The 12171-nt window shown below is 34.6% G+C and overlaps 1 protein-coding gene across 10 annotated transcripts in view; it reads right to left on the bottom strand.

Moving 5' to 3' along the window:
• The window catches only part of Spn (protein phosphatase 1 regulatory subunit spinophilin), a 79298-nt gene that overhangs the window by 30262 nt on the left and 36865 nt on the right, over positions 1-12171 (bottom strand). For all 10 annotated transcript variants that reach the window (XR_015811124.1, XR_015811125.1, XM_088195534.1 and 7 more), the window contains exon 2: positions 1727-1818. Coding sequence is in view for 8 of the 10 variants with exons in the window: in XM_088195534.1 (XP_088051660.1) it covers positions 1727-1745 (19 nt within the window). In the remaining 2 variants the exon portion in view is untranslated. The remainder of the gene's footprint in view (positions 1-1726; positions 1819-12171) is intronic.

Genomic DNA, 12171 nt, shown 5'->3' with positions numbered 1-12171 from the left:
CCTATGAAAAATTCATCGTTCAATTTCGGCCATGCGAGAATCTCGACCTAACTTATGTCGTGACGTAAAAATTGTTTTAATACGTCCACACAAACCGGGTTAATTATTTAGCGCGTTGACGGCATAAAGCACATTAATTACACGAGGGATCTTTGCAAAGTTTCGCCGCCGTGAAACTCGACCAACTTCGAATTCGACGGAACGAGATGATAAATTAAAACCTGGTAGATCTAAATATGTTTGAAATGTAAATACAGATTAAAACAATCAGAAGAGGCCCCAAAGTTTATGGTGGCATTTTGTTCAAGTGTTAACATTAAAACCCACTTTGTGAATACTGCGCGCAACGTTAAATTTTATCGGGTCAAACATTAAAGGGAAAGTCTTTAAAAAAATGAAAAGTCTCATTTCATGCATATCGGATCTCGGAAAATCGATTCAACCGTGATGATACCGGCCACGTTACGCTTCGAGTAACGGTCTTCAGGTGCCAATTTACCCCCATTCAAATGAAACACAAGGGTGTCGTTCCTGGGAGAAAAAATGCCACTTCGTCACGCAGCCCGCTATTGTGCGGCGAAAGGAGATCGACTACTTTATATAGCATAAACGGAGACATCGCGAATATACCGCGTGACCTTATGATACATGTTTTGTACATACGTGTAACAATTCTAAAAATAATCTAAGAATAGGAAAAAATATTCTATAATGGTGCAGTTTAGAATAAAGCATCACACACGTTTCGTTGAGATATTCGTCCTCAACTTCGATTGGATATACAAAATATTTAACATACTTTCACCGTATTCTGAACATCCATGGATACGTCTTGGATACGAGTTTTGTTGGACCAACAGGCTTGGACACAAATTGTTACACGACCGAAAACGAAGCAAAACTGGCATTGAGTGCAAAGACCAAGAAAGTTATAATTTTTATTTTCCAGAAGTGGGAATTGGAAAGGAAGATAATTAAAGTATTTCGAAACCACTTTTATCTACTACCTAAGCAACCAAAATAATAGCACAATTAATCAAAACGGGTCGATAGCGAATATGGAAGCGTAGATTTGGATATAAGTGAAGGATAAGCAGCGTCTTCGAGAGTTGTCCTGAGAAGGATCATCGGTATATGTTGGGATGTTGCTAGTAACAAGAGTTAAACATTAAATATGTAATAGAGATGTCGATCTAATCAATATTTAGGAAACTACCGAACTTAAAATTTAATTTTGGTGGGATGTTCATGAAAAAGCAGAAGCAAGTGACAGAGGCCTAGAAAAATAAATAAAAGCTCTATGTAAAGTAAGGAAAAAAAGTGACGAGAAGTCTCTAAATTTTTGATGCAGCAGTTATCATTAATTTCTTTGAAGATAACTCAGATCTATCTACTCTTGATTGCATTTGATATTTTTTAAGTAATTTAAATTTAAAGTGTTCTTCTATAACACTACGTTAGTGTTCACAATGAGTGGTTATAATGTGTAGTTTGTTTCATTTTAAATGTACATGATTTTATAAGGATATGGGAGTTCTTCCTAGATTCCCACCTTGCTCACCGAACCACGAACGGACATCCTTCGCGTTAACAATCCGTGCATGTATAATTGGAGAAACACCCTCATTTATAAAAAATGCACACGACAGTGACACGAGATGTGGTGGCAATTGTAGATTGAACACCCGAGTGCATACTTAATAGACTTAATCAATATGTATTTTACCTGAAATGCGTCGGTGCATTCACACCGAAGCATAGCATCATCATTCTCGCGTTGGGCAACTGCTCCGCACCGCCAGTCGAACTTTCGGCCATCTGAAAAGGAGACAAAAGTTAGCGAAATAGTTTTCGTTTTTCCGGAGTGTCGAAACGTGGAGCGCGCGAAAAATGCGACGCGTATTAGCGCTACGAAGAATTTCTAATATGTGTCGTCGAGTGAAGGAATGCGACCGCCGGGAAAATAACGACACCGCCTTCCGTTTTCCAGAAAAAGAGGAATTATGTATGTATAGTAAAGAATAAGAGCGAATAAATTAACGGAGAGTTAATTAGCGTCATAGCGAGTGAACGATCGGAGTCGGAACTGAGATGCATCGGATTGTTTGTTCTATTAGTTTGTTGTATATAAACGAGGTTTACGATTGTAAAACGTTATGTTCCGAGAAATAAATCAATGGGGTAATTTATTTATATACAATTCTTGCGTCTCATCTGATTACATTGTGAAATATCTGTTGGGAATTTGTTATCGAATATCATGAATAATAATAATATATCATTCAATATTCATTAGTATTCTCATTTTGCTGTCGTTTCTTTAAGATAATGTATTATAAAATATATTGGATAAAATTAAGCTTACTTATGCTACTTTTACTGATTGAGTCGCAGTGCTAAAAAAATCTTATTTGATCCCGAATTGGAAGCTAAAGAAATATCGGCCAATATCGGTCCGTTTTATACCACTGATTTAAGGCTATTCAGATATTTCGAAGACAAACTGAAACATATACTAGTATATATTGTTGTTATAAAATATATTGTATACAGTTTCTTTATTTTAATAATTCTAGCATACGTAGTATATTACACTGAGTGCAGATATAAATATAATAAATAAGTGCTTTTCAAACAGTATGGTTCGAATGATTGGGAAATGAGTCATTCGATTTTCTTGTAAAGTTTTTCGCAATATGCGCTCTAATGAGCTTTGGTTTTTTTAAGTAAAGCTAGCAGCTAAATATTTCAATTTTTTTTCATTGCGTAGCCAAATAAGATATTACATTCAGGCAGTCAATAAAACGTTAACTTTTAATTATGGTAATTAATTTTGGAATTTTATGAACGTATGTATGTCCTGTTATAAAATTTTACACTCCCTATAAAAAATAAAAATAATAGCTATCTATACAAATATTTCGATTTAGTAAAGATCACAACTCATGACCCTGTTCCGAAGCAAAAAACTGGAGTTCAGCAAGTATATAACGATAATGCATATCTTATAGAAATGATTGATTACATAAACTTGATTAATTTTTATCTAGTAATCCTAGGATAAAATTTATTTTATATTATCTTCTCGGAAACAAATATCTTACGATGTTTAATTTATAATTATTAGTAATATGGACGTTTCATTGTACCAAATATGAAGTGTAGAATCGTGCAAATTCTAGTTAATTTTTGCCTAAAATTAAAAACCCTTGTCAGTTCAGAGAATTCTCTATATGCTTTCAATAAAAAAAAATACATTGTCGAAACCACCGACTAGTGCAATTGTTGCTTGCATCTAGCCGATTAATACTAAATAATTGACGCACTGACAGTGAGAAAAAACATGTTGCAATACGCGTAAAAAGTGCAAAAAAAATCTATTCAAATTAAAAAAAATATTTGCCATACTTTTTGATCACACCTCGTATAACGCGTACATATCACATATTATTTTTTATGATATCTCTGACTTTATCTGACTCGCATCAAGTAGAGATACGGCGATCATCGACAGAGACTGAGAAGAACAAGCAGCCGCTTCCCTATTCACGTCAACCCTGGTCTAGCTACCAGCTTTTGGAATCCAGAGTTCAACCCGGTCTTCGGAGACGATTAGATTCTTAAGACGCAGATAAGTCTACGAGAACTTTACGTATTTATAGTAAATGTTTGAACAATACTATTCATTTCTAATTTAATAACTTTGCATTAAATAAATATAATATAATTATCCTGATAAATAATGTATGCACATTACTGTCAGTTTTTGAATTAATTGAAATATTTGAGTTTCTTTTATTATATTCTTATAATTACATTTAAAATACATATAAAATACTTTAAATCTGGGATTTATACAAATATGTATGTAATATACTTTTGGAATCCTTGGTTTTAAAAAGTGTCAAGAATCAGCTTCTCTAATAGGTATTGATTTGTGTTTATTTTTAGAGTTGCCCGTGGACATACATTCAATATAGTATTTTTTTTTATTTTCAAAAAGAAGGATCAAATGTAGAAGTTTAATTATAATCACTAATATAATTTAATTATAAGAGGTTTTAATTCAAATAACAAGATTTTAAAGTAGCACCCTTTGGTAATATAAACCCTGCCTTTGTAGTAAAAAAATATTTGATCAAGGTTGCCTTAGCGATACCTGACACGCGAATTCACTGCCATAAAAGCGACAAAAATAGAAGTTCCTTCGGCGTTCCTTAAAAACAGTCGATGGTGATAAACGTTCTTAATTAAGGTTGATTGAAAAATTATAACATTTTGTGCCTAGAATGACTATCTACGGGTGTGTAGTAGATAACATTCATTGTTTGTGACCTTATATAGCATTTTTATAGCTAAAAGCTTTTAGCGAAAAACCTTAGACATATCGACCGCTGAATTAAAAGCTTCAAAGCTCTCTTTTCAATCGAAGGATATTAATATTTTTAACTCAATTGCACGTGTACTACATACATACAAACATGTGTGATGTACGAATTCAATAACACTTGATGAAAGGGCCTGTCTCGCGAGGCGTGACGCACCGCCGAGATAGGGTGAGCCGGTCAGAATCGTTTTATGGTTGAAAAAGGGCGTTTAAATTAATTTCACCCAATTCAAAGCGCTCTCCGAGGTTGACGACCGCTCTTGTGTTTATTTGTGTAAGTTTTAAAACGCGCCGAGTCCTTGGGCGTATCGTGAAAAAGCGGTAGCTTTCGAAAGCTCGTTATTAAGTCGGGGCGAAAATTCGCGTGAAACTTTGCGCGTCTACACCGTGTCTAAAGCGCAGAGAAGAAAATGGCGAACGTTTCTCGCAATTTTCGACGAGCGCGTGTATGTGTGCGTGAAAAATGGAGATGGAAGCAGAGACGAATTGGGCACGCCGTGAGCTAATTTCGTTTCGGCGAACCAAATCGTGTAATGAGTGCTTCATAGACATAAGTTTAATTTATCACTTTTGACTAACAAGAATCGTGTAAAATCAACGTTCATATAATAAATTAAGCTTTATCTAAGCATTCCAAATGGACAATAGTTCGATCAAGAGCTTTCAGAATAAATTTAATTTAATGAAATTAAATGGTCGCGCCATTATTCGCATGCTGCATTTCCATATAAAGAGGCAACCATTCTAAAGTCAAATGCATCGGCATGAAACACTTTGTTTAAACATAAGTATGTGTAAATATACCCTTAATTGAGTACTGAAGATACAGCATAGGTTTTTGTTGACCGTTTTAGGAATGGATACTATGCTTTTTTTCAGATTCTAAAACTAATTTATTAATAATATAAGTTTAATTCAGCCAACATTTTAACAGCTTAGTTTCATTCGAGGTTTCATTGCCGAAACACATTTATTTTATACAGATATACTTATAAAAAAATCAACCAATTAAAATATCGGTAAATGCAAAACCTTCAGTACCGTACAATACACTAATGGTTGAGATTTTGACGAATATTTGTATGATATATAAAAATCCCAAGATAAAATTTTGATATGTATTTTTAATCATAATCATCTCCACAATTTTTTTTTACTAGAGATGACTATATATACATATATATTTTTTATATTTGTGAAGAAACTATAGGTAGGTTCATTCAGCAATATGTTTACGAGGTGAGCTTAATAACTGAATTGTGAGGTTATATGAACTGACATTAATATCTGCAAAGTTTTGAATTAACCCGCTATTTATTAATTTAGCGTCCATCCATAAAAAAATAAAACACAATACAATGATAACATACCTGCACAAAATGAGGTAAGCACAGAAGTAAATTCATAAATATATGGCAAATATTCACACGTAATTCAGTTGCATGTTCTACAAATTGTAGGATTAACTCGAAATTTAGTCTATATATTTCCATCAATCAGTACACAACACGTCGTTTAACGTCATTACATGTTCTTAAATGTGTGCCCTCTAATTGGTCGTATGCCGTGAGGGGTGTCCCTGTACGTGTAAATACACAGATCTGTATTGGTTTGTTCTCGAGGTACGATTGTCAAGATTATTATTTTATTGCATTTTTCACTTAATTTTTAAAACATAAAAATGGAAACATCGATAATACTAACTGTGATTTTTTTAATTTAAAAAGACATGAAAAATATTTTTCGAACGTTTTACAGAACCACAGACAAACGTTGATTAAAAAAAATCGATTCTAAAAGCTTTATTGAAATGAGTATGAGAAATAAAATTTCTTACACATTAAGAGTGCTATAAATCCATCCATCAACTATACGATCCTTCGAGACATTTTTAATGCAGACTGATGCAGACAATAGACGGAGTAAATTAAAAGCATCACAATAGCCATTCGAGACATTCTGCGAGTGTTATTATCAAATAATAAAGAACTTTGTGACCCAAAACAACACGTTGGGAAATTGGCGAATCACAAATCTGTTTAAAATATTTAATGACAGGTATATAATAATACAAAAATCCAGTATACAATATAATACAAAAATCCAGTAAGAAAACAGATTAATCCAATTACACCCCTAGGTCATCGTAATCGGTTCTGTCAGCAAAAAGTGAGGCGAGCACTAAGCCTAACTCAGACATTTCCTTATGCTCTGACTTCAAATTTAACAATTATAGTAAAATCAATGTTTTCTTCAGCGAATAAAATATTAATATATAGCAATGACAACAATTTTCAAGGATTAAAAACATATTGAACATTAAACATTGTTGCACTTGTAATCAGGGCTTTTTTGTCATGTAACGCGGTTTTGTCATGTATTCCGGCACCTTATTTTTTACAGTATTTTAAATGTTTAAAAAACATTGACAATCTGCGTAAGATTTCATTTCTTTATTTTTACGTAAATATGACGTCATTATTTTCATTTTACTTATTTTAAAGTGTAAAATGAAAGAAAATTTCGGTTACTTCTCAATCGCCGGTCCCACTAAAAAAGGACCAAAACAATAACAGAAACGACGTCAGAAAATATAATCGTCGCCGTCACCATTTTATTGCTTTTGACGTGAATTTTTGACTTCTGAGAAGTGATACTTGTTTTTGCGCTCTCCTATTGACCAAAATTCGATTTGAATATACTTTGACCAATACTCTCATATCAGTCAATTTTGAAATAAATTAATCTCTTATATAAATTTTGTTTATTTTTTTATGCGCTTCGTGGCAGATGAAATTAGAGTCTGCCCTTTGGCCTCTGGATTACCAAGTCTAGACATTGGTTCCGATTTATGTATAACACATATATTATAGTAAAAAAGGAGTCGGTCGATATTTTACGATTCGGACTCCGCCTAAAATGCCATGACTACGCGATTCCACAGCCCTAATAAAAACAGAAACAACAACAACAATATCAATAACTTCGACCGAGCTCAAGTGGAGCTGCCGACCATTAACAGACGGAGGTCAAGAAAGCCGCTGCTTCCCTCTTCACGTCAACTAGTCCAGCTCCACGTCCGGAATCCAGAGTTCGACCTACTTCGGAAAACTGGATCCTTCGGAAGTAGACGCTGGTAAGAGAATTTTGCGTATACATTAACATAAGTTTTAAGTGAAAGTGATTCAAATTATTGCACACTATCAATTATAAACTAATAACTTTGTTTGTATCAAAATAGGCACTTCTGATGCATATTTGTTATAATCATTGCCTTGCTTATTAGTGTTTTATTTTTACACTTCAACCCTGTTCTCAGTGACCACGACCCTTCTATGCATTTTCTGCTGACTCTTGAGAAAAATTGAGTGTAAGGGATATTTAATTATATATTTCTAACTCGACAAAAATCTAGTATGTATTTATTCTTTGGTTTCGTTAAATAAATATAATATAGTCTAGAATAAAACACCAAACTCCAGACGAGTTATTCGCCTGAATAATACGCACATGCGTTTATCGGTCGCCGGGGTTTCATTAACTATAGAAGATAGTGAGATGCATAATTTAGCGTGGAATTAATTCGTACAATCTAAAACCTATCTTGGCGTAGTAACACTCGTGCTGGAAATTATAGCAACGATCCTCATTTTTTTATTTAAATAATGATTTAATGAATGAAATATATTAGTAAAATATTATTACTAACTTATGACGCCCTTGTTTTTGAATTAAACCTTAGTTCACAAGCTCGTCTGATACACAACGGAAGCGGATGCGGTATTCTAGGGTGGCTGAGAGAGAGCCAAACGAGACTATACGACGGGAATATTCTCGGCAAGCTGGAAAGAGGATAGCTTTAGAGCTTTTCTGGACCGGATTGCACTCGTTCAAAAGCGCACACACAGGAAGGAAAGCATCCGAAGCGTCAGCTTTCAATTTGAACTGAGTCATCTCCTTCTCGCGATAAGCTCACAAATTGTTTGATTAATTGCATTTCTCGGCATACACGGAATAACCTCGTTATGTGGATTCTGCTCTGCATAACCTTTTCTCCCTTTATACGACGTAACGAATTTTCCATCTCTAAAAAGTAGCATAAAAGAGGCCAATTAACGCGGGCGACTATGAACGAGCACGGCGCTATAATCGTGTTCAAAGCCAGTCGACTGGCAAGGGGATGAAAAATCAGTTTTAAGGCAAGGGATGGGAAATTATATTTGAATGTAGTGATACCATTTTAGATTGAGATTCTTAAAAAAACAATTTCGCTAATTGCGTAAAACTGGAAATTATGAACACAACGCTGGATGTGTAATTAGATATTATAATTGGAGTAGTTTTTAACATTGTCGCAATATTATAAAAATACATTTCTTGTATACTACTCTTATAAGTATACTACAATAATATATGTATGTAAATGTACATAATACAGATCCATAATATAGTTCATTACCGCAAAACCATAATTATTTTTTATTGGAGTGATAAAATCACACGACACTTCGTTTATTTAATCGTCGCTGTAAACAGAATAATCTACTGTTGTTTGAGTTAAGAACGTCTGACGTTATCAGTTATCTCGATAGCCAGTGTTGGTTAAGAAGATACATAAACAAATTTATACATATGATTGATTAATCAGTATGCTAACAACAAAATGAATTCACCAGAATGTCAAGGGCTACTTTTTTATTGCCTGAGCAGCAAAATAATATTTTTGCCAAGGGTTGTGTCGCATTTCTGGTGCAGTTTTCCAGGGTCGCTTACACATAAGTCCGGAATTTTATACATCTGCTTCAAATACAAAGGGCGCATATTTACGATACATTCCTGATTCGCGACGATCAAATTGAATACCCCTGAATCATTATACAGTTTGACGTTATACTGGGCCGCTCCGTACATAATCTAATTTCTGAAATCGCGTCTCGCTTCGGTGCTTTTTAGATGAGGTATTAGATAACTCCGAAATGGCCATACGCGTACACGTAAACTGCGAGTGTAATAATTTGGACGTCTGTTGAATGTATTATTTCTCTTTTGAATACTCGATGGAAAACTTTTCAACTCAAAAGTAGCAAAGATCCTTCAGAAATGTAAATATAGAAGGGTCGTGGTAAATGTTATGGAAACTCGCCTCAGCGCAAATGCCGCGTTCGGTTGACTGGATACATCAATAAACTGTTTAGTTAGTGAACACAATTATTGCGAGTGAGAAAAATGAAAGCGAAAGTTCTGTATGCGTGTCGGATGGATTCTATGATAGATATATGTTAGGGGCGTATGCAATTATTGTAGCAATATTGCATTTTCATCGTTGTATTCTATAATTAAAAATATCGACCGTAGAACTGCTGTCTAATGTGAATGTATTCCATTGATATTTTTAAAAGCGCGATGTTTAGATGGGGGTAATAATTAACCATTACGAATAAGTCTGAGAGTCGATGACATATATTTTATAATATAGATATTAAAGGCAAAACCAGTTCCTAATATACATAATCACAGTTAGTTCATTGAGGAGCTGGATGGTTCTAGTCAGAGGGAAATTTTCGAGTGCTAATATCTTGGCGACGACGGCGAATAAGGAACGTGATCGCAACTCGTTATTCCGCAGAAAGAACCCCCGGAAGCATAGATGAATTGGCAATAAAATAAAGTGAATACGCGGACGCATCCACAGAAAACTTCACGTACAACTTACATATGCAAACTATACGTGACAATCACAAACCTGACACGAAGGTTAGCACTAATAAATAAATTAAAAACGTATTTAAATTTCTGAACAATAAATGACGCACATATGCGTTCCCCGGCGAGAAGTGTACTCAGTAATTTTAGGATATATTTTCGGTACACGGTCGAGATCGGAATTCGCTATATGTTTTGGAAGCTTTTTTTAAATGTAGATGCCGTATAACAGCAAATTTGTGCGTATTTTATATTATATTTGGTGCTTCCTACTAATACGTGAGTTTACTGTATTGTATATTCCACATATAGTCTGCGATTTTTTAAATAAAAATATTGAGGCTGCTTGAAATCGGATTTATACAATAACCATACATTTTGGCTTTCGTCCAGTAAAAAAATAGATTTTTCGGGTCAGTCGATACGGCTCACCCTCAAAGGGAGCAAATTATAACATGAAAAAAGTCTCTCTCTCTCTCTCGGGGGGTGAAACAAAAGGGTTTCGCGCAATTCACCCCCTTATTCCCGTTTCGCGAATATTCGGTATACCGTTAAAAAGCGGGCAACAAATTATTCATCACGAAGTACCGCTGCGTCACGGTGGGTCGCCGTAATGACGACCAACTTGCCGGAACGTTGTTAATATAACAATATACTTATGTAAATATTGTAAAAAAATGTATGAGGTACGAGAGCAGTGGTAAACGTTTTTTAGATTTGATACGTATCAAATAAAAATTAGAGAGAGAGGGTCTTTACTACCGTTTGATTGCGATTTAAATTTGTACGGGTATTTTTCTTGCTCTCAAGATATTAGCACATCGCGTTGAGCCACCGATCTATTTTTGTAAGTTGCTGATAAAAAACTAGACGAAACAAAACGTTGATAAAGTATTAGGTAATCTATTTTAGTACTTCTATTATTAAGTTTTTTGAAGAAGTGTCTTTGTATTTTTTGCACGCAAACATAATGTACACATGCAGTGAATCTCAAACATATATTCTATTGAATTTGCCATCATGTTTACGTTCTTTAATGCGTGTATTCTTAACGCATGGCTAGGTTGTCATGTATAACATTAAATTGCTATGTCGCAATGTTTTCACTTTCAGCACTAAGGCTGTTATTTCACTAACTATGCTAACGGGCTAGTTTCAGACTTGATTTTTTAGTCCCCTGCATCGTTTGACGTTTTCAACCATAACTAACCGCTTCATACTGTATCATGCAGATTTAAAGCTCCTCATTAATTTGACACGATTAAAAAGCTCAAAGCCATTTGGTTTTTCTTTCACTGTACACAATTTTCATTAAAATTCCCGTCAAAGTTGCGCTTTCTCGTCCACATCAATATCTTCGATTTCGTGCCAAAAATAATCTATAGCGCTAACCATTGACTGTTACAGTTCGACCTTTACGTTTAAAAAAAAAATACTCAATGACGCCGCTCGACCACAAAATGCGCACATAACAGTCACTTTTTGGGCATGTAATCTCTCATGAATCACGTGAGAATTTTCCTCGCCCCATATGCAGAAATTTTGATTATTAACACACCCAGAGAGGCGGAAATGTGCCTCATTAAAAAATAAGATTTTTTTTATGGGTGTAAAACGCGGCAAAGGGAGCCATAAGAAAGCCCAAAAGCTGCGAACGCTGACGAATCAACAATTCCGGTCTTCGGCCACACTTTCACTTACAGCAGAAATATTCTCGACTGAACTGGTGTCACGATGATGCACAGGCCTTACCCTAACTCCAACGTTTCCAGTCTCTTAAATTTTTTTTCACTACGTTGCGAATTGTTCGCTCAGTAAGACGATGAAATTTACCATAATCTTCCCGTAAATTTCGACACACAGTTCGTACAGAATTGTTGTATCTGTAGAATAATTGAAGAAGCTGTGATTAAGCGATCCATTTCGTAAATGTGTGCAAACTAACATTTGACACTTTAAACATTATTGACAGCTGTCTGATTTACAGTACTGCCAACATAGGTAACTCGAATTGGATCACCTGTTATTATACCCGGCATTGTCTGGTAGGAATTAACGATAATATACTCGTGAAAACTATT

This window comes from Plectrocnemia conspersa, unplaced genomic scaffold, assembly GCF_051122295.1.
Source record: "Plectrocnemia conspersa isolate PC_06_02 unplaced genomic scaffold, ASM5112229v1 ptg000010l, whole genome shotgun sequence".
Lineage (NCBI taxonomy): Eukaryota > Metazoa > Arthropoda > Insecta > Trichoptera > Polycentropodidae > Plectrocnemia > Plectrocnemia conspersa.
The sequence above is the reverse complement of the archived record's forward strand: the minus strand, read 5'-3'. Positions and strand labels throughout refer to the sequence as shown.